The following is a 23,288-nucleotide window of genomic DNA, read 5'->3' on the forward strand; positions in this document are numbered from 1 at the left end:
GTTATTAGCAACTTTTATTTATATGCTAACTCGGACTGCACTAAAAACATTAAATAGGCAGACTCTACCTGGAGCCAACTCTCAATGTTATAGTCCTCTCAAAACAATCCATGAGAATTTCCCATCAGCAATTCTTTACGTTATGCATCCGCCTTCATTTCTCATAAAACATTATACTGAATATTTATATGAAACACAGATTAAAGCTGATTATGGTGCTGCTTGGATGACAGCTGGACTAGCTGGTCTTGAAGGTCTCTTCCAGCCTTGATGATTTTGTGAAATTGACTTAATTTTCTTCGTCAAAAAATTGTTTTATTAAAAAAATACAGAGTAACCCCAACAAAATCTAATGTTACAACACCAAGGATCTATCTCTTTTTTTACTTCTATGCCTTTGCATACCCTAGGTAATAGTTTGTTTCCTATGTCCCATACAATGCCCATGGGCTCTCCTTCAAGCACATTTGTTACTTTCCAATCACATGGCACTGTTCTTGCCCTGGTAGGTTTATTAAGAGTCTTTGCTAAAAGACTGCTTTGATACTTCTAATATTTTCATAATTGAGACCTAGTTTAGTTTTCACATTAGTTTCTAGTGACAAGACACTGCTGGTGTAATGCCATTCACTAAATTTGTGACTGCACAACACTTCAGAGCCTGCTGCCTAGCCTGTAGCTAGCAATTGAAAATTGAAACAAACAAACAAACAAGCAAACAAATAAACACATCTCATTAATTATGAGCTTAAGCATTATTTCCAAAACACAGCTACCCCTACAAATTACTTCAGCAGCCTAAGAGCCACTCTGAGGCAGTTTGGTATCCACAAGTTGCTCAATTCCTTGCTGTTCACATGCTGTCCTTAGATTTTTATCTGATAACATCCAGAGAGTAATTGACTTTCAGGTGGTCTGATGGGCATGCATGGTATTGCTTCACATTCTAGCTTCAGTGGGCTTAACTAGCCAGAGTATAAGCAAGGTTTGTCAGAACTCTCATGTGAGAACTTCTTGCACTGGGTGTGGATGGAGCCTTACAGTCTAACACAAGGCTATAAATTGTCACACATGACAAAGCAAGGTTTGGCAGTCCAGAACTATACAGCGTAGTACCAACTATTTCAGTGTGAAGATTTGGACCTTCTTCATTCACTTAGTCTGTGGGGCACACTGGGAAAAAAACTTCCTGTGTAATGCAGACAGTCTGACTGTCTAGGTTGGGATACCAACTGGATGGACCACACATCACTCCTTGTCCACGTGTCCAGGTTTTCTCTCTGCAGAAACTGCATTTGTGACATCTGAAAAACCAGCACCCAAATACATGTGAGCCACACTCAGATCTCATTCTGAAATAATAGTTTGGATAAATCCAAGGCATCTCCAGACTGAGAGAGCACTCCAAGATTTCAGATCATGGACCTCAGCGATACTGAACATCCTTGAAATCAGTAGGAACTTAAACACAGACAACTAAGAGGGTTTTGAAGGTAAGATGTAGCGCTGGAAATTTTACCTTTGTGTCATAGTCTAAATTTTAACCATCAAATTTTGTTGCACTCTGCTATTATAATTAGATATTTGAAAAATGTGGTTTTTCCCTTGGCCTCCATCATGTTTAGTCACTAGATGATTCTGTGTCTGCTTATATTTGCATTCATATTTTTTTGTGAACTGCAGATATCTTTTGTGACCAGGTGTTTTTAAGTAGCTACACAGTAAGCATTAAAGTAAAATAAAAGCTGATTTTTATTTAAAAAAAACCCAACAAACCTTTATTGATTTTACTGTATGGAGAAATTCTAACTTAAAAGACAGTCATCAGTTATGCTGATAAGTAAAACTATTAATACTCAATTTTGATTGTACAGCTGTTTAGCTGTGCATGATTAGGACCAGTTATATATTCAAGAGTGATTATTTTCATGCAAATACTTGGCTGGCTAATGGGGAGAACAGCTGCTGCTTAGCAACTGGAGGAACGGAGAAAGGGGGTGACTTGCTCTATAACAGAAAACTGGATGAAACCTTAAAGAGAGAACATAGAACGTTTGGAGGTATGAGGGAAAATGGGTTTTAGTGCTCTCTAACCAGGATGTTGCCTTTTGCAATTATTGACATGCTAGGACAGCAGCATTTTCAGGTAACATTGTGTAAAATAGAAGAAAATTTATTTATCATACATGCATACACACATATGCATGAACAACACATAAAATAACTGCTGACGACAAACACAAATTGAAATGTAGGAAATCCAGAAACAGGCTTTGTGTCTGTCATCTATTGAAAGGGTTAAACTGATTTTCAGACTTCAGCAACTTAAACTACCACAAGCCCAGCTTTCTGGAAGAAGTGCTCCCTTTCTTCCTGCTGCTCAATCTCAGCACTGCACCGCCTCCTCCTCTGTGCAAGCACAGGCTTTCACACCCCTACATAATGAGGCAGATCAAGGACCTGATCTAGGTTAAAACTAACCCATATTTTTTAGTGGGATTGCTTTGACCTGGCTCGGTTTCTGAGTCAAGCTTCTTGTGCAGCTACTCAAATGTTTGCACTGACACGAGGAGGAGAGCAGAGGACCTCCTGTGACAGTGCTGAGTCAAACCGTTACTGAAAATACAGTCTTACCTTGGTGCGACCCTGCAGACGAACTTACTGACTTGACTGCAAGACAAAACTGAAAGCAGAAGTGAGCTGTAAGAACTGAAGGGAAACTAAAAAGGCACAGCTCACAAAGCATGTGAGTTCCACAAAAGTGTCTGCATGGTTTTAATACTACCAGTTAGATTAAGCTATTGACATCAAAAAGGAAAGTGACTTTATTTTTTTTTCTGAGAGTAACATTCAACACTGTCAGAAATCAAATCAATACCTCCTATGAACAAGAAACTGGCTCTAGGTTAGGTAACAACTGTTCTTGTTCTTTTTGATTCCAAGCATGGGTCTCCCTGATTTAAACATTAAAAAAAAAAGTAATTTTAAATAGAAGACTCTGAACGGCATGCTTTAGCAAATCCTGCTTTATACTTCTAAAAAGTTAGATATTTCAGTTTTCTACACTCTTCTACTGTGGGCAACCGCTTTCTCTTCGGCAGGACTCCCAGGTACGGACTTGCACTACATCTCACACATTGCATTCATTTAGCAGTAACTAGAATCCACCAGTGGCTGAGATGTTTGGATTATTCACCAACTCAGCTAAGGGGCAGATACACAACATGTTCTCCTGCTTATGTAGATGACAACAGAATACAGCAGTGGACTGGTATCCCCCAGTACAGAAGTGGACTGCTGATGTATCTTCAGCTCGTGCAGCCACCAGACCACATCTCCAGTGTTCAAAGACATTAAACTGTCAGTGAAATACACAGTGGTGGAAAGACAAAATGCTCAGCAAGCTAAGGTGATCATGTGAACATAAAGAAAACAGAGCATGGAATGAAGTAACACAAGAACAGTTACCGTCCCTACCAAAGTTCTATGGAAAATTAAGGAAACAAATTAGTGAAGGAGCAGCACAAAATGTATTCAAATAACAATAGTTAGAGATGCTGTTTGTTAACAAGCCCCACCAGCAACCTCCTAGTGATTTATTAGCCTTTGTGAAATCTAAGCATTCATAAGAGTATTTTTGCAGTTCCAAAGGTTTTCCAAATATTAGCTTTGCAAATGTAAACAACTGTCAAATATTAAAGTTGTAACCCAGTTATTCTTTAGATACAATGAAAATAGTTTGGATTTCAACCCTATTTCAACCACTTCTGTGATGCAAAATTTCCTGATTATTAGGTAGTTGGATTTTTTTTCCTCCTGTTTGCATAAAAATGATTTTAAAGAGGAAAACAGATGTGAGCTAGAGAAAATAAACAGCTTACAAAGAAAGAGTAGGAAACCAGCTACCCTTGAGTAGACAGGCAAGCTTCCTGTTCATTACAATGAAAAAATGAAGGGTAGCAACTGCCTGACCTGTCTTTTGTTCAAATCTAAACCCGAAACACATGTAACCAAAATGCGAAACATGTGTTCTACATATTGGACGTTTGTCAGGTTTTATAGATTTGTACATTTGTCTCGTATCATCCAGTCCTGCACGCACATGTATCAGCATCGCTCTGAGTGCGTGTGACGCTATTTGTCCTTTTAACCGGCTCACCTCCCACACTGCCAACTCTGTGGACATTTGCTGTTTTGGGCTTTTTCCTCCGAACCCGCAGCTCTCGGACAAAGAGACTGCAACAGGAATCTTAAAACCTAAACTCAAGGTTTTTGCAGTACCTCAACGTAAAGTCAAGGCTTTTTTACGGTTTTCATAAAAACCTGCACGAGAGCGCTGCACAATAAGCTCTCCTAACGAACGAAGGAGGCGGCGGAAGAGGAGCAGGGGCAGGAAGCGCAGGGGGACACGGCCACCTCCGGGCCGAGCCACCCGCAGGGACACGGGACGCGACCCCGCCCCCGCCGCTCCGCCGCAGCGCGCCCGGCCCGGCCCCACCCGCCCCGCCCCGCCCCCTCCGCGCGCTCGGCCCCGCCACCAATCGCCGCCGTCCCTCCGCAGCCCCGGCCCCGCCCCTCCGGGCCGCGCGCGCGGACCCTCACAGCCCGAGGGCGCGCGGCCGCCCCACCCCTTCCTGCCGGTCCCGTCTCCCGGCTCGCCCCCATCTTCTTAGGGTTTTTTTTGTTTTTTGGCTGGCCCCTGCGGCCTGCGGAGACTCACCTCCCCGCCATGCAAAATGGCGGCCGACCCAGCTTAACCCCGTCGTGTCCCGGCAGCGCTGCCTCTCCCGCCCCATCCGCGGCTCGGGATTCCGCAGCCTCATACCCAGCCCGCGCGGCCGATCGCCGAATCAACGAGGCCGTCCTTCTCTCCCGCCCTCCCTCCCTCCCTCGGCACCAGGGCAAGCGATAGAACCCCGCTCCCACGCGCGCTCGCGCCCCGCCTGCGCAGCCCACCCGAAACACGGCAGGGGAGGGGGGGACACCTCCCTCGCTCGTGCCCCTTTCCCCCAACACATGGCCCATCCACCCCTGCGTTCCCCCAATGGTTGCGTCCGTGACGACATCATCATGGCAACAGCAGCTGCAGCCCAGGGCCGGGGCGCCGCCGCCGTCGCCGCCGGGCCGTCCGCGAGGGACGAGCCCGCGCTGTCCCTCGGGGGAGCGCGGCCGCACAGGCTATAGGAGCGCGCGCCGGGCGCGCCGCCGCGCACGCGCCCACAGCGGCGGCATCAGGCGGCAGTCACAGACAAGGCGCGTGCGGGGTTGAGCGCGCTCCCGCCGGGCGTGCGCGCGCTCCGGCGGGCGGGCGGGCGAGGAGCGGCAGGCGGTGGGGGGTGTTGCGCTCGCGCGCGCGCGCGCTCGCTGCGGCGGCAGCGGCGGGCGGGGGGAGCCGTGCGGGCTCCGCGCTCGCTCCGCGCTCGCTCGGTGCTGTGCTGGTGCCTCGGCGGCGGCGGCGAACAAACATGTTCTCAGTGCGGATCGTGACTGCCGACTACTACATGGGCAGCCCGCTGCCCGGCCTGGACCCCTGCCAGTCCCGCTTCCGAGAGGCCCCGGCCAAGCGGGTCCCCGTCGTGAGAGTCTTCGGCGCCACCCCTGCAGGTAAGGGATGACCCCCGCCGCCGCCACCGACGGGCGGGCGGGGACGTCCCCCCGCTGCGGCGCCGCGGGTCGTGCTGGCGCCGACCCCGCCGCCGCCCACCCCGCGGCGGAGGCAGCGGCAGCTCCCGCTCTTTGTGGCTGGGTCGCGCTCCCCCCTCCGCGCCCGGCGCCGCCGCTGCGGCGCGTCTCACCTGCCAGCGGCGGCCGCGGGGACGGCAGGGCAGCGGGAGGAGCGGGGACCTGCCCCGGGTGTCGCGCCGCGCCCGACCGGTGGCGGCGGCGGCTGCGGGGCCGCCGGGGCTTTGTGCGGAGCTGCCCCGGGAGAGCGGCGCAGCTGTGCAAACACCGGGGCCGGCCCGTGCCTCCCTCGCTCCCGGTGCCCGCCGCCGCTCTCCCGCTCTTCCCCGGAGCTGCTGCTGCGGGAGGGCGAGCGGAGAAGGGGAAGCCGCTGAGCGCGGTCACCAGTGAGACTTGTGCGGCACTTGGGAAGTGGGGGCTCGTGTCGCCGCGGGGATCGCGCGCGGCCGGACGCACCGGTGCTGCACTGCAGAGAGGAGCGTCCTGAGCGCCGGCCACATGTTGCCCCCCGAGACTCCCGAATGTCACATGCCACCTCTTCACTGCCTCTTCGCCGTGTGGCCTTGTGCTCACAGCCCTCCCACGTCTCAAACGTGTTTCTGACCAATACAGTGTTTTCCTGACCAATACAAACAAATGTGTTCTCAGAACAAATTTCTAACAAATTCCATGCTTAGGAAAATTAGTTAAATATGTATTGTACTTGGGCCACACGTTAAATATTAAGTTGGAAAAAACCCCTGTTTTTTGATATATTAAAACCTAAGCATCATTGCTTGCGATCTCTTTACACTTATGTTGTGTAATGCTGACCTTGGGAATTAAGGTATTTCTGCATATTTTATTGACTGGCACGTTGCAAATTATTTATTGGCACATACATTAAATCTTAGGCAAGAAAAAAAAAAAGCCCACATAATAAAAAAAGCGCAGCAGAGGTGTCTTTCCTTTCATTCAGTTATAGTAGAGCAGATTTTTTGTTGTATTTTTTGTTGGCTTGTTTTGTTTTTTTCAATTCAGAATTATCTGACTTCTCTGTTTAAGCACAGAGGAACGTGACATATTAAAGCTGTTGTGCTCTGATGCAACTACAGCTCCAAATTTTTAAGTGCATGAGTGGAATTAATAGATACAATACTGAAATAGTGGGACCTATTTTATTGTAGCTCTAATTCTGCATACAAAGGAGATATTATGTAATAATATTTATGTAATGGCACGAGTAACTATTTCATTATTAAAAAATGTAGAGCCTGAGGTTGTTGGCAGGTAGCAGAATTTTTGTGCATGTGTGTGGTTAACTCATTAAGGCTTATTTTCTTTTAAGAAAATGTTTAGGCTATGCCATATCATGACTGTGGCATCATAAAGTAAACAGTGAAGTAGTTTAGTTGTCCAGCTATTAGGAATACAGTAGGAAATCCCTGGCTTCCCCAACCATAAACTTTAATGTCAGTTTGCATAATAGAAGTGTTTCTAATTTGTCTTCGTTAGAGAAGACAATTCACTAGAGTCTGCAAAGGCAGCGTGACTTGTCTGTCCTATTTATTTCCTTTTTAAACTTTTAATTTTTTTTTTCTGTTTTGTACATTTAGTAATGTTTGCTTCATGAGCTTCTTACTGCACCTCTGCATTGTTCTTTTTTCTTTTAAAAAGAGGGGACAAGTGCAATTCTGTCTCTTTAGAGGTGTTGGACCTAAGCAGTCATTGTCAGGGGTACTCTGCCAGTGATTCTCAGGTTGTTTCTTGGAGCTGAAATTTAAAATGAAGTGTAATCACATCTATACTAACATTTTATTTGAGGAAAAAGGAATAGTAAAAACAACCTCTAGCATACTGTCTAAGACAATGGGGTGTCCCTATTGTTTGGCTTTTAGGCAGTGTGGTGCTTGTCTTCACTTGAGTTGGTCTGGATGGGAATAATCTTTTCTCGTTGGGTTTAATGTGTGTCCCTTGCCTCCAGGAAAGGTGCTCCGTTGCCTTGTTGCCTCCATGGTAGCAATCCATTACGGCTGTATAGGCTGCTCCACCTCCGGCATGATTAACTTTGCACGAATCTTGGTGTGTTTATAGCTGTGTGCCCAAGCTGTGCAGCTAATTGGGAGTCAGGTTCAGAATAGACTCCAAATTCCACCTGCTGAGTGAAGGCAGTTTGATTGGTATGTGGCAGTGGCTTATGCAGATGTTCAGAAAGCCAGACGTCTGGCAGCACTGTATCCTTGTGTCCACCAGCAGCTACGGGCAGTGGTCCTGAAGGCGCCCACCTGTGCTTTCTGCCCCACCTTGTGGAGGCACTGCACTCAGTGAGGTGTGTGAGTGACAGGGATTGCCAGTGTTCTTACCTTTGAAGGCTTTTATGTAATCCACTACCCAACAATTAATTTGTAAAGGTTTACTGGTGCAATCTATAAAAAGAAAGCTGTTTGTGGTCGGGGGAGATAAAAACCAGACTTTTAATTAAAAGTAATGGAAGCATCGGCCCCAGAATGGACTGTGTTGGCAGAAACATTTGACAACTTTTTTATGCCTTTTGAGGAAGAAATCTGGTTTTATTTGGCAAGGCTATTCAAATCCTGTATTGATGTCCTGCATCTTTGCATAATAAGAGCTTGAAAGACAAGAAATCGAAATTTTGTTTAAGCCCAAAGATCCGCCTACTATATTCTGTTATTTTGTGAAATAAAGAGTAAAAATCTGATTACAATAGCAAAAGGTGAAGTGAGCTGGTTGAGCCATTTCATTCAATATTAGCTGTTTGGTGCTTTAAGCAGACTGGCACGTCTGTTGACATAGTGATGTGGACAAAAGTATAATTTCAGAAATGCTGCAACACTGCCATGGTGGTAATACAATGAAAGCAGTGTTGAATTCAGGCTTTATTGTAAAAGAGCATAGATATTATCTGATACATCAGTATTTGTATCTCTAAGGGAGTCTCATAATATTGCTGCTTATACATAAAGACAATAGGTTTTAATTCACTAGGTAATGCTCAAGTATGAAACAGTCTTATTCTATTCTCAGGCAGTATTATCTGCTACCTAGTACTTTTGTAAATGTTTTTTAAAAATGGAAAAAAACCTTGAAAAATTGCAAGGCCTGTTGTTTAGGGTGAAATCATAATGAAAATTAATTTTTCTGTTAATGTATTGTTGTTAGTTGAATCATCATTTCTTGAATTGTCATTCCTGTTGTAATCTGAATCTTGTTAAGATTTTTGCAACCATGTAAGTACCTTAACTCATAGCTTCAAAACAGATATATTTAAGGTCAGACATATCTGTAATCATAAAAATCATGTATATGAATAGTTTTGTTTGAGAAGATGTTGTTCCATAGGTCTTAGTCATTGTATCATGGAATATGCTGAGTTGGAAGGGACCCATCAGGATCATCGAGTCCAACTCCTGGCTGTGCACAGGACACCCCAAGAGTCACTCCATGTGCCTGAGAGCATTGTCTAAATTCTTCCTGAACTGTGTCAGGCTTGGTGCTGTGATCACTTCCCCAGGGAGCCTGTTCCAGTGCCAGGAAAACCTTTTTTCTGGTATCAAACCTAAACCTCCCACAACACAGCTTCATGCCATTTCCTTGAGTCCTGTCACTGGTCACAAGAGTGAAGAGATCTGTACCTGCATCTCCTTCATGAGGAAGTTGTGGCTGCACTGAAGTTGTAGCTGCACTCTCCTCCAGGCTGAACAGACCAAGCAACCTCAGTTGCTACCCATGTGGCTTCCCCTCAAGGCCCTTCACCATCCCTGTGGCCCTCCTTTGGATGCTTTCTAATAGCTAAATGACTCATGTTCAATTTGCCATCCACCAGGACCCCCAGGTCCCTTTCCACAGTGTTGGTCTTCAGCCTCTTGTTCCCTGGTCTATACACAAAACCAGGGTTGCACCATCTCGGTTGCAGAATCTGGCACTTGATCTTGTTAAACCTCATATGGTTGGTGGTTTCCCATCTCACTGATTTGTCAAGGTCTCTCTCTCTGCAGGGCCTCTCTGCCCTTAAGGGAGTCAGCAGCTCCTCTCAATTTAGTGCTGCCACAAACTTGCTTAGTATTCTTTTAAGTCCTGTATCTAAGTCATCAGTGAAGATGTTGAAGAGAACTGGGCCAAGGATGGAGTCCTGCCATGTCTGTATTATTTTTATTCCTCTGAAAAAGTATGTGGAATTTAATTCACTGTTTGCTAATCAAGCTTTGTAAGTCACCCTAAGTCTCATTCCAAACTTATATTAAGTTTAGGTGACCGCAGAAGGAGTTTGCTGTCCCATGTTGCTTCCATTTAGCTTGTACTGTGAAGATTTGTGTACTATGAGATCTCTTGTGGTGTATGGGCGTATCAAAGCTTTGATTTGTTTCCTACTAACACTTGACCATTTCAAGCCCTTGGCGTCCATCCTCAAGATTTCACTGACCACTTCTGAACATTTATGTGAATGCTCGATTGAGTGTTTCTGTCAGGTGCTTATTCAACTGCAGAAACACAGAACCAAGCTGTAAATCCATCCATACAGAAATCAGGGAGACTAGATGAACTGGATATGATTTTAGGAGAAATATTAATAAGCAAGCTGAGGTTGCTAAATTATCACTTCACTTAACAAGACTGAGTATAAGTGGCTGAGGACACTACTCATAAACCACATAGGAGATATCTGTTGGTGTGTGATAATGAGTATTGTCAAACAGTTGAAATATTAGCAATAAAAATTAATTCTGATGTGAATGTGATTTGAGGCTGATATGTGATACATCTTACAAAAATAGGTGCACATTTAAAATTGCTTTTGAAGGGTGTTAGGCTGTGAAATGTGTGTTCAGTTGACAGGAGGGCCTTTGGAGAAGGCAGATTAGGAATTTACCTAGGTAAAAGCAATGTGTAATTTGAAGAGTAGTATAAGTGTTGTTCTCAACTGCCACTTTCTGTATTTGTCTCATTTGTAGGGGTTTTGTATTTTACGTTATGAAATCACTGATCGAAGAAAGAATCTTACTCAGGGCAGCACAAAAACTCAGCCAGAGAAAAGGATTGCATGCTTTTGATTACAAGTTTTTCTGAGGCTAAATGTAATATAGAGTAGGGGCTTACAGTCAGCAAAATGTGAATGTATTTCAGGTAGACATCTAAGTTTGGTGCCTTCACTTCTTGGTTTTCTGAGAGGGGAGAAGAAAAGCAGAGGCAAAAGCTCCAGCTAAAATCTGGCTGCATTCCAGCAGCAGTAGCTCTGGTATGACTCAGTGAAGGAGCCTCCTTATCTTCTTTCTTCTGTTCTTCCCGCTCCCCTTTGCCCATTCACTGACCTTGCTAGCCTGTATATCTGATCTCATCCAGTGTCTGTCTTTCCGTCCTCTGTTGTTGCTCATTTGGGAAGGACTGAAATCATTACAAGATCTTGCTGCTTTCTATGCTCAGCTCGTGATGAACTTTTCCTCTCCCCATTTTCACTACCATTTCAGACACTGTCCCACAGCGGTCATTCCCTGTAGCTTCCTTAGTTCACTGTTCCGAGCTACGTCGTTCCAGTTGCTGCTCCTTTCCATATTCCATTTCCCAGAAGTGGGTACTACTTCTTGCTGACGCTCTTCCAGTTTCTTCAGTGGCTTCACAGTGAGAGGACACAAAAGGGGATATAGCCATTGTGGTGAGGCTTGTGCCTTTGCTTTACCACTTCACACACTTTCCTGAAAAATACCAGCCATACAGCTCTTGATAAGGGGTTGTTCTATGGGCTACAGCATGGCCTAGAAGATACTTTAGGCTGTGTGTAGCTTGTGAAGTGTAGCTTCACTTCCATCATAATGTTTCTGCATCTTGCACTGACAGGCTTCTCATACTTCTGAAGAACTGTTTGAAAAATTGCCTCGTGTCTTAAAAGGATGTGTTTTCTAAATTGTCAGGTTTTGGGGGGGGAGGGGTAGGGGTTTGGTGGGGTTGTGTTTGGTTGGGGTTTTTTTAAGAACCTTCTAGATTTTTTTGGTGGTGGTGGTGGTGTTTTTTCAGTTTTTTATTTAGAGGCATTTGTTGCATACTTTGTATAGATTTCCTGCTGAGTTATTTGAGCAATGAAAGGCTGTCTGAATAAACTGAGATTCTGCTCCACTGGCATGAAACTTGTAAAGTAGCCAATTTCGTACTTGTATGTATACAAGTTGCTAAAATTCTGTTTCGTAAATAAACTTTAAAATACTGTGACAAAATTGATGTTCGAAATAGAATCCAGATATTGGGTTCATAACCAATATTGTACTTGCTATTGTGGAGTACCTCTTGGTCAAGTCACTGAATATATTTGTGCTGTTACAATTCAGTTGAAAAAATACATGCATAACTGACCCTACGTGCTTAAAACGCAATCAGCTGCAGACTTCAAAGTGTCCCACAAAGTAGCTGCCTCTGTATTGAATCTGGGATTGGTTTTTATGATCAGTGTGTCCCTGGAAGTAGACCAGGAGCTTATCTATCTCAACTACAATTTCCAGTTCTTTACATACTTCTTAAGAGTGCTTTTTGGCTGCTTGTTGAAATATATTATTTTTCAGTGTGTAAAATGAACCTCCTCAAAATAGCACACTGGTCTGAAAATAGTTGTCTCTCTTATTTTTACCAGAGAAGCACATGCATATCACAACTGAGGTTGGCAGGATGAGATGATGTGTAAACACTCAGTGAGAAACAGCTCCTGCTTAGTAATTTTTGCAGTATGAGTAGACAGGATAAATCTCTGAAAGAAGGAAACAGGTGTGGTAATACCATGCTGTCCATTTCTTCTCAGTTTCTCATATTCAGAGTTCCAGTATTGATCATTTAATAATAGCCTCTTGTACTAACTGTTGTCATTACCTTGGTTTTGTCCTTTACCCTTGGTTGACTTGATTGACCTCTGTGTGCAGTGGACCTCTGAGAAGGATGACGATGACAGTGAACATATAACCATTTGGAAAGAGGCAGTATGAACACTCATACTAGAAGATTTATAGTCAATGTTCTGTCTCACAAATGAAGCAGCTGAAATTTTTTACAATGATTGGACAGGATTACTGGAGATTCAGTCTCATGTTACAGGAGACCTGCTCATCAAAATCTCAGGACAATTGGCAATCAAAAATTTTTTTCCTTCTTTAATTACACTTTAAAGAGACTCTCTTATCTTCAGCTATTGCAAAGCCAGTATCTCAGCCTCCTGATCTGTCATCATTGGATGCTGAGGTGACAGCTGATGAACTTGCTTCTTTGCCTTTTCCTCTCTGTCTGCCATGTCATATGTAGTGTCCTTATGTATTACAACTGTGTGCATTTTTAAAGTTCTTGTGTATGTCTCCTGTATATTACATTTATTCTGTGGGGAAATTTGTTTCACTTATTGAATTATCTCACATTTCAGGAACATGTTCTTGACAGACAGCAAGGTTTACCTGTGTAAAGAAAAGGATGAATTTACTTAGGGTCCCACACCAAATAAATAGCAGAACTGATAGCACAGTGAAGAAGCTGCTGTCTGCAAGTAGTATTATTTCTGTGCTGCTACACTGCCCAGTAATAAATTTATGTGAACAGTAAAATAATGTTCTTTTATATGTTGACCAAAGTTATAGTTGTGGTAACAATTATAATGTTAGGGCCTAGGCTTGGTTAACAAGGTCCAGGGATTGATTGCAAAGATCTGCTGTGAAATCTTTATAGTTGAACTTAATTGCACTGTTATTCACAATACCTATATGTATTCGGTTAAACCAATAATTCTTAAGAATGCAGTGGAATAATGTGTATGTGAGCTTGCAAACAGCCAGCATTTTTCTGCCACTGATACAGCTAAGACTGAGAATAGAGCCCAAAATACACAAGAGTCTAAACAAATACCAGATAAGTTTGTACCAAATATAGAGACTCTCTGAAATATCACTTCTTGCATAGGCTTCATTCATGCATGTTAAGGCTTTTTTCTTTCAAGAACTGCTTTTTATTACCAAGAATTTATAAGGTGTGCAGAAGTTTGTGTGGCTTTTGGCAGGGCGTTTAAATAAAACTTCACACTTGCTGGCTGGGGTGAGCTGTATGGCTTATTAGAGAACCTTTTGATGTCTGTATGTTACAGCCTTCCTATGATCAGTATGCAGACAGCCATTTCTGATAACTTCTTCCCCAACTCACATATTTGCAGTCTGCCATGTTGACTGCATGTTTATGAGTACCTTGGTGTATATGTGCATGCCTTCTCTGGTTCTCTCGTTGGGAACTCATCATCCTTGGACATGCCTAAAAGTTCTCAGGATGTGATCCTGGGCAACCAGCTCTAGGTGGCCCTGCTTGGGCAGGGCGTTTGGTCTGGGTGATCTCCAGAGGTCCCTTCTAACCTCAGCCATTCTGTGATTGCTGAGATTATTCTTGTCAGCAGTGAGTATCCGGGTGCTCTGTGCAGCCTGTTTGTGTGTCCAGGTAAGCACAGTTTCATCCAAATGGTGTGGAAGGGTTGCCAGGTAGCTGTCTTGAAGTTGGTTATCCCACAGCTGTGAAAGTTACTGGAAGGTTTTGGTGTTGTTAGTGAAAACTGATTGAGATGTGGAAAGAAGAAGAGAGAATATTCAGTACAGAGACCACTGCTAAGCTGTGTTTGCCCCTCAGTGGCATGTTCTTTTTATAAAAATTAGAGAAAAAGTAGGAGCAGCCCTGTTTATTTACATTCATGTTGTGCCTCTGTGCTGTTTGCTGACTAAACCAGTGTTTACTACAGAAAAGCTGTGTGTCCTATTTTAGGTGCAATATCAACATGAAATACCCAGTATGAATATTGAAAGGACTGTGGAATGTTGCACCTAATCCATAATACCTGACATTACTCCTCAGGGGAGGTTTACAATAGAAGTTTTCTGAGTTTTCTATAATGAGATGTATAATGAGTCTTTCGTTTTATGTTTGAAACTGCTTAGGTGCGTTTCTGCATAGCACAGATCTTATTAAGCAGTGGGAATTGGAAACTGATTCAGTCCTTCACATTGGCAGGTACTGCCTTCAGATCAATAATGAACAAATTTTTATTGCTGACACCCCTATTATACTTATTATCCAGATGAAGAGGCTTTTTTCTGGAGTACTTGATATGGAAACTTTTGTATTTTCTTGTGAAAAGTTACATATTTAAGCTAGCTAAAATGTTACAAAATACTTTTATTGCAGATGTATCATTCTTTATGTTCTTGTATGTCTTTGTCCATTAACCGTTATACAAACGGATTTGTGTCGTTCACATTTGTAAGCAGTGAAACCTATTTTGTTGTCTGTAGGAAATCAGAAGAGATTACAGGCAAATTCTTATGCTGAGGTAAAATGAATCTACAGTATCAAATATTTTAATTTTTGAACTCTTTGAATTAGCTTTGTGGAACTGACTCTTAGCCATCTTTACTGTGAGACCTAAATAGCAGCAGTAAAAACAGCCCAGTTCTGTCGTGGGTTATCTGTTTATCTATTTCTTACAGTAGAAGTGTGTTTTCACCCTCAGATTAATGTTCTTGTTGGAATAGACATCTAGAGATTGTCTAGTTAGTCCAAGCACCATGCACAAAGCAGGACTATCTAGACCAGCTCCAAGGATGAAAATGCCACAGTCTAAGTAACTTCAGTGTTTGACCACACTCACAACAAATCAAACCAAATAAATAAAATGACCAGACTTATTTTTTTTTATGTTTCTTGTGTTTCAATTTGTGCTTATTGCCTCTTGTCCATTCATTAGGTACCACTGAGGAGTCAGGCTCTCTTCTTCAGTACTTCCTATATGGTACTTTATACACATTGATAAGATCCTTCCCACCCAATCCTTCTCTTCCTGAGGCTACAAAGTCCTGGCTTACTCATCCTTCCCCTGTATGTACGTTGTTCCCATCAAAGCTAGCCCTCCAGCATGCACCTCACCAATGGTGAGGAGAGAAGCATCCTGCCCCTCAACCTGCTGGTGTTATTCTTCCTAATGCTGCTCAAGACACTCTTGACATCCTTTATGGCTGCTTGCTTACGTTCATTCAGGACCCCGGGTTCTTTCCATCAGAGCTGCTTTCCAGACAGTCTGCCTCCAGCCCCTAGCAATGTATGGAGTTACTCCTCCCCAGGTTAAGACTTTTCATTTCTGTTTGTAGGGCTCCGTGAAATTCTTCTACCCAGTTCTTCAACCTGTAATGAATGTCAGCACAACCCTCTCACAGCACTCTTCCAGATTTTGTCATCTGCAAACTTGCTGAGGTGCACCTGTTCAATGTCCAGGTCCTTAATGAAGATGTTAAACAGCATTGGCCTGAGTTTTGACCTCTAGAGTACACTGCAAATGGCTGGCCTCTATGATCCATTATTGCAAGGCTGCTTCTCCACACTTAAGCTTCATTTCTCTCCCTCCTGCGTAACAGTCAAATCTGTTTTAGAGATCTCCAGTGTGTGTCCTGTTACCTCTTCCTTTTTTTAACATACCATCCTCTGAGGTGAAAGTATACGCACTTCATCTCTGTTGTGATTACAGCAAGGTTTGTTTTGTAGCATTTATAAAACTTCTACATTAAATATCTTGGGCATAGTATGACTGTGTAAAAGTAATAATTCCTGGATCTGGATTTTCTGGGTTTTGATGGTATGTTTTACCTGATGGAAAACTTGAGAATTAAGTAAACTAACTGAATATAAGTCACCATGTGACTGAAAAGGTGCTCTTTGTTGAAAATACGGTTTTAAATTGTCCCATGTTTTCCTTACTGTAGAAGAATGGCATATGTTGTACATTTATGCCATGATAATTCAGGTCATTCTGTTTTCTGGGTTTTTTATGTTGTTTTGGGTTGCGTTATTTTGTTGGTGGTGATTTTTTTTGATGTACAGTTCTTGAGGAATTGTGCATTGACATGTGTGTTTGTAAACCTGCAACTCCTGTGCAGAGATTAATTTAGTATGTTTACAGTGTAGTTTCCTGGTTTGAGTCTGATGCATTAAAAACCCCCCAAAAAACCCAATAAAAAAAGGTAAAAAAACCCATAAAAAACCCCCTACCAACAACCCCACAGACACACCTTCAGATAGATGGGAAAAACAGAATGAAGTACTGCTAAGCATTTACAGACTGTGCCAGCATGTCAGGTTTTGGTGAATTTGTGTTCTTATGCCAGCGGTTGGAAACCTAATCAAGGAAATAAATAGTCATTTTTAACTGCTGCTGTATTAAAGATGAAAGATTTGAGATCAGAAACCAGTTGTTTTAGGTGGTGTGCAGACAATAGTAGGGTAGTCCTCACTCCAAGAAAGTTATGCTCTATATAAATGGAGCATTAAAAGGTGTAGAAAGAGTGATATGTTATGAAAACAGATGGCATGGCAAAGTTGTTAGTCATTATTTTGAAGTGGAATTTTGTAGGAGGGATTTCCTGAATGGAAAAACAGGAGGAGGGTGGGATGTGTTGAAAGGAAGACTGGGATCAGAAAGGAGTATGTAGAGCATGTGAGGTGAGTTGGGGGGTGGGGGAAGTTGGAGGGAAGGAGAGTGCTGAGAGCCAGAACTGTGGAAAATATTGATGTTGGAGTTGCAATAACAGGGACCAGTTATCTAAGTCTGCTCCCTTTTGGTTTTGCTTACTTTGGCTCATGGGGCTGATTCGTCCCCTGGAATTTCTTATCTCCTGACTTGTGGCTGGAAGTAGATGAGGTGTTGCATGAGGTTTATTGCTCTGGAGAAGCAATAAATTGCTGTGGGAGAAGAGAGAAAAACAAAGTCTCCCCGACTGAGAACTGTCCAAGAGCTATCTTCTACACATAGCGAAGAACTACAATATTCTCATCAGTACTGTACAGTTTGTGAAGATCTTCTGTGTTCCCTGCTTTTGTGAAAATTCATATGATTTTTAGCTTAAGGGATGTGAAAGTGTAAATAAAACAAGTAAATATCTGGTGTTCATCTTCCCAGTGTATCAATAGAAATAAACTAAAACCAGCCAGACTTCAAGCCAGACTCTGCAGTGATGTGTGCACAAGAAAATGCATCTCTTGCTGGGAGAGAAAGATAGGTGGGCCTGCATAATGTTAGGTGCACATGTGGTAGGTTTAAAAACCAGAACAAAACCCAAATGCTGTGAAAAACAACACACTTCTTCAGCCTGATCATCTCGTTGTTAGTGCGCGTGGGCTTCTTGTAGTTTGTCATGTTACTCAGTTACTTCCATGAACTTACTTGTGTTGTGTAAGCTTGATTTATTGTAAGAAAACTGTAGCAATATCTTGTTCTTTCCAAGTTAGTCTTTGTTTTTTTCAGAATGTTGCTCTCTAATGGAAACCACTAGCAATGCAGTGTTTTAAGTTTATTAATAATTTGGCTTCTGTAGCCATCTGACTCACAGTAAGCCATTTAATTACAGTGAATGTTTAAATTCTAGTTTTTAAAGGATGAGTGACTGCATTTTTCACTTGTTGTACCCTAATGGCCAGGAACTTGGTATTTTGATAGCAGAACATGTAATGGTGAGAGGCTGAAACCTATGCATTTGGCAATAAAGTTGTGGAGATAAAATGGTGGTGGAGAAATAACAGTAGATCAGAGTGGAGTTGGCCAGAGAAACTTGAGTAAGAAGCTGCTTTAGGATAAAACCTGGTGACTTAAGATTTCGTTGTAGTGCATTTATTGTCTGAAGATACATAATTTGGTGTACAAGGATCAGGAGAAGCACATGCAATGTTTAAAACCAAGCAGTACAATACCTGTTTGTTTTTATAGCTGCTTTGCAGAAGCCATCAGTTGAAACTTAAAACTTGATCATGCAGTTGAATCTGTACAGATAACTTGATGAGTTTCCAATCCAATGGCTTGCATTGTCTTTCTTCTCCATTTAGTTAATGATTTAAAATGTTTTATGGTGTGCAATATTGAGCAAGAGTTTCTTGGTCCCATAATTTGATGTAGTAACCATCACATTGCATAAATGTTGCTTTCTGAAGCCTTCTGATTTTATTTGGCTTGTGTTGTGACAAATAAATGGTCAAGCGTGATTATTTGTATGTGCTTTTACACTACGAAGTCACTTAGAATTGCTGGGTAGTGGCAGGAGAGAGGGAAGGACTCATTTAGTATGTTTGCTGAGCTGAGGAGGCTTTTGGGGGGTGTTTGTGGTTTTGTTTTTTTTTTAATGGAGGTAGGCTCAGTCTGTTGTCCTCAACTAATTGGGTTCATTGTTAGCACAGCATAATTCAGGTTTCAGCTGTTCTAGAGCTAAAAATAACAGCTTCAGAGTGTTTTGTGAGCTGCATATTGATGCTGTAATGAGTAACTAAAGAAAGGCAGATGATTTTCTACTGGCTGTGTTCTGAATTACTGCACACACCACAGCTTTGCAGAAGTGTGCTGTTTGAGTTCATCAGAACAATCAATCAGAGTATTTCAAGTACTAGAGGTGACACAGTCATGTGAGGATTACAGGAAGACACACATATGAAGGAAAAAGAAGAAAATATAAAGCTCGGGGAATTAGAAGTCAATTCCATCTGCATTCATGAAGGAATCTCAACTTTTTTCCATCTAAACATATTAAAGTGGTTTCTTAATTTCTTCAAATGCGAAATGATCTGTTACAGATACCAGCCATTCTTTCATGTAACTAAATGTAATGGAATTAGATAAATTCTGCTACAATACCTCTAAATTGTATTTGAGTGCATACTCAGAACCCCTCTGAGTAGAAGCTGGTATAGCAGTTACAAATGTTATGATACAGTTTTTAAGAAAATTTTGGATGTTTGAATTAGGTATGACTGATTTTTCATGTTTTTCTTTTTTTTGCATTTCAGTAATACTTGGAAATTCTGCAACTGTTGTATTGATGGCCTTCATTTTCTTAGCATTTGCAGAAAAGTAGAGAAGGAATATGTGATAGGGAAATCTGTCCATTAAATCTTTGTGTCAAAACCAGAGTGATTGGATATGAGAGCAGTCCTAAGTCATTATACTGTGAAGTGTATGTTTCATTTGTCAGTATGGGTTTTAAAGGAAAAATTAAAATGTCAATGGGAAAACAAAATCCTCAAATTTCCATGGGAAAACATTGTTTAAAAATCAGTGTAAGGATGAAATTTGTAATTAAGGATGATAATGTCATCTCTACAAAAGGAATGACTTCTAGTAAGCTTCTGTGGAGGTGATGGCAGTTCTTTTTTTTTTTTTTGTGTTGGTTTTCTAAATATTCTTAAATATTATTATTGTCACTGGTGCCACCCAAAATCTCTCAGTGTCATTTTGTTACTTCTTTCTATGAAACCTATGAAACCTACTGGTGAAAGAGAAGGCATGTTGTGCTTTTTGTAGTTGTAGTGAACCTTAATTGCAGACTCCAGAAATTCTTTCCAGTGTTCCAGCCAAGGAAGAAACAATCATGTCCTAGTTGTTATTGCTATTTGAATACTAATAAGTTACTTTTTTAAAGTATAATGTTTCTTTTTCCCTTGTAGCTCTTGCATCCTCTCAATTCTGTGTAATGTCTTAAAAAGGTACTGTATGAAAGAAAATACTACAGCAGGCTTTTTAGTTGGGTTGGGATTCTCTTATTATTTTTTGTAAGTGTTCAGTTGACCACTAGAATTCATGACCATGATACATTACATATTTTACAAGGAGTAAAGTGGATTTTTTTAAATCAACGTAAGTTCTAGTAGCTGCTAGCATTTAGAACAAGGAAATCTCTAAGTTGACACTGGAGGCTAGCCATGTTGGAAGGACAAGGTGCCAACTGCGTGAATTATTTGTTTTTCTGGCAAATAGCTTCTGTGTACACTCATCCCTAACTCAGAAGTAAATCTGGCCTGAGGTAATTTCTGCTTTTATGAGTTAGTTCAAGTTTAGCTCTGAAGTCACGAAGCACAGGTCACATCTGTAGTGAAAACTGTTGCTCTTCGACCATTTTTATAGTTGCACAGTGGGGTCAAAAGCTCTTTTCTATTCAGGAATTTCAGTCACATTTTAAAATAAGCTCAGTTGCAACTGGACATCATCTCTCATTGCCAAGTTGTATGTTGAAGTCTTCAGCTTAAAGATCACCTCTCATGAGGCTTAGTGGTATTTCTGCATAGGCCTATTCATAGACAAAAGGCTTTACTCCAAAGAGGGATAGTATTGGTTGGAATTGTTGTAGTTCTGTATTAGAATTTGCTCAAGCAGTTAAAAAATGTGTTCAAAAAAAAAAAGCCAACAGATGTTTTCTACTGTTGGTAAAGAATGTGATGAAAATTGAGTGATCTTTTCCAAAGAAATAAAGTGAAACAAAAGGAATTTTGGATTTAATTAAGACTAATAATTTCCATTAAGTGAAAGGAGAAAAAAAAGAAATGCAGTAGATTATGATGATTATAGTTAATACCTATTTAGAAATAGCTTGCACCTTTTTGGTGGGGAGACAAATATTTATCTTCTGTAATGGTCTGTTAATGGAGTTCTTGATCCCCAGCTATTGAACAGTGGCAGCCACAATAACAGAATTAATGTGTCCAAAATGTCACATTTAAAGACTTTTTTTGTTAACAGACCATTGTTGTAAGAAATCATGATCTTTCTTTATTTTAAGACAGTTTCTTAATATGTAAGGCATCAAAATTTCAGTGGACAATTCATCAGTTGAGTACAAGGAAATTTGTCAGTAGATGATCCGGCTCATATGGTTACATAACATCAGGACGTGATTTTTCAGTAGTATGTAAGAATCACAGTTCCTATAAAATCAATGTATTTCTGGTTATCTCTAGGAATTCCATTCTTACAGGGTTTGTTTGTTTGCTTTTTAATAGAAATGTGCTACAGATGTTTTTATTTAGAACCAGTAATTGGAGTCCTGTGTGGTTTTTTTAACATGTAATTATAAGGGTGGCTACTTACTTGTAGGAGAGAATAAGGAGAACCCACAGTCTTATTTGTGATTTGTGTATGAGGTTAAGTTTTTAATTCTCTATGGCCATGATTTTGAAGTGATTGCTATTTTTCATGCAGTCATAACTTAAGGTTTTTGTCTCCCCCACAGCTCCCCAGTTCACATCCTAAACAGAATTTTAAATGTCAAGACTTGAAAACCTGATAATAGCAAGATAAATAAAAATACTTGCCATGTCAAACCACTCCCCATTTAAGCAGTAGCTCTGTTATTTGGTCCTTACTTTGTACATTTACATAGCAGAGTTATTTTCAATAGGATTAAACTCTTGAAAGATAATATTTCCTTCAAGCTGGCCTTTCAGGATTATGTTCAGATTGCAAGCTGAGAGTAATGAGCGGAATCTTTGCAAAGACATTTGACTTTCCTTTCTTTTAATTCCACTCTTGCAAAGAGTGGGTTTTGAGTATTTATCACATGTATAAACTGCATGACTGCTTTTCTCTCTGAATGTCATGTGTGTGGTTACTGAATGACTTTGTGCTTTAAAATATTTAATCAATTATTAATTTGGTTATTACAGATGTAGAAACAAGACTGAGGGATTGAATGACTTTTGTACAAGGTCAAGATGGATTTGAAGTGGGATTCATCCTCCTTTTCATGCCACTAGGTATTTTAATCACAAGATCATCATTTAAGATAATGATGAGCACTAGTGCTTCTAAGAATTCCTCATAAGATATGTGCCTTTATGTCATAATATTGTGTGCAGCAAACTAATGAGCAATGGATTGGACACGAGACATTGTAGAACATATATATTAAAAAGTCACCAAACAGAAGGTTTTATTAAAAAGCTGTATTTTGAGGGGAATTAAAGATGGCTCATTTCATTAAAATTTATGCTTTTTTATAATGTGCTAAGAAAGATTTTGAGTTTCTGTACTGGTAAGTGATTTTCAAGACTCACAGCATAACATTTTCTCTGAAGGTTAAAGTTTTGACTGTGCTGCATCTTCTAATGTTTTTGAACCATATTCCAGTGAAAGTCTGCGTATGTGATAGTGCACTTCCACTTTCTGAAAGAACTGCTTGGAGGATAGTCCCTGACATAGTTTGGCTCACATAGTTCCTTTAAAAAAAAAAAAAAAATCCTGGACCAGGAAGCTTGGCAGGCAGTCATATTGGAAAATAATAAACATGCCTCTGCCAGAAGTGTTTGAATTTGTTACAGTCATCTGGTCAGGACTAGTAGCTGCTTAGAGAACTATGAATAGCAACAGTAAAGGCAGAGGAATAATTTTTCTACAGGCATAGGGTTGAAATGTTTCTTATTTGGAAGTCCACCTTTGTCATCAAAGAGTTGGAAATATAGTGCTTTTTTCTCAGAAAGTTTTTTCATGAAGAAATTAAAATCTGTTTATACTTCGTGCAATTAAAAGGTTTTGAACATTGATTTTAGAACAGGATAGTGCAGAAATGCCCCAGCGAAAGCAATGAATTATTTTTTTAACCAAAGCCAAGAAAGAAAATAAATAGCTTTACCTGGTTTTTGTATTTCAAGATCTTCTGGTGGTTTTGATGGCAATTCTTTTCGGCTTTTTTGAGAGGAAATTTTTTACCTCTGAATGGACTAGAGCTCTGGAGGTTTTAATAGTCAGCTTCTCTTTAAGCTTGCACAAGTCTTACTATTATTTTCTCTCAACAGGAGGGTTTCAGGTTGTTTTC

At 41.3% G+C, this 23,288-nt stretch overlaps 2 protein-coding genes across 4 annotated transcripts in view; one reads left to right on the forward strand and one right to left on the reverse strand.

Moving 5' to 3' along the window:
• Positions 1 to 5,207, reverse strand: part of LOC146439906 (uncharacterized) — a 33,821-nt gene extending 28,614 nt beyond the window's left edge. Inside the window, exon 1 of one of the 2 annotated variants that reach the window (XM_085056153.1) lies at positions 4,721 to 5,207. In XM_085056153.1, the coding sequence (XP_084912279.1) occupies positions 4,721 to 5,025 (305 nt within the window). In that variant the 5' untranslated portion in view covers positions 5,026 to 5,207. The remainder of the gene's footprint in view (positions 1 to 4,720) is intronic. The other variant, XM_085056154.1, reaches the window with a different exon arrangement.
• A 138-nt stretch (positions 5,208 to 5,345) lies between these two features.
• Positions 5,346 to 23,288, forward strand: part of REV3L (REV3 like, DNA directed polymerase zeta catalytic subunit) — a 115,152-nt gene continuing 97,209 nt past the window's right edge. The window contains exon 1 of one of the 2 annotated variants that reach the window (XR_014850957.1): positions 5,346 to 5,604. Coding sequence is in view for 1 of the 2 variants with exons in the window: in XM_085056145.1 (XP_084912271.1) it covers positions 5,466 to 5,604 (139 nt within the window). In the remaining variant the exon portion in view is untranslated. The remainder of the gene's footprint in view (positions 5,605 to 23,288) is intronic. The other variant, XM_085056145.1, reaches the window with a different exon arrangement.

The sequence above is a fragment of the Lichenostomus cassidix genome, chromosome 3 (genome assembly GCF_008360975.1).
Source record: "Lichenostomus cassidix isolate B80296 chromosome 3, HeHo_3.0, whole genome shotgun sequence".
Lineage (NCBI taxonomy): Eukaryota > Metazoa > Chordata > Aves > Passeriformes > Meliphagidae > Lichenostomus > Lichenostomus cassidix.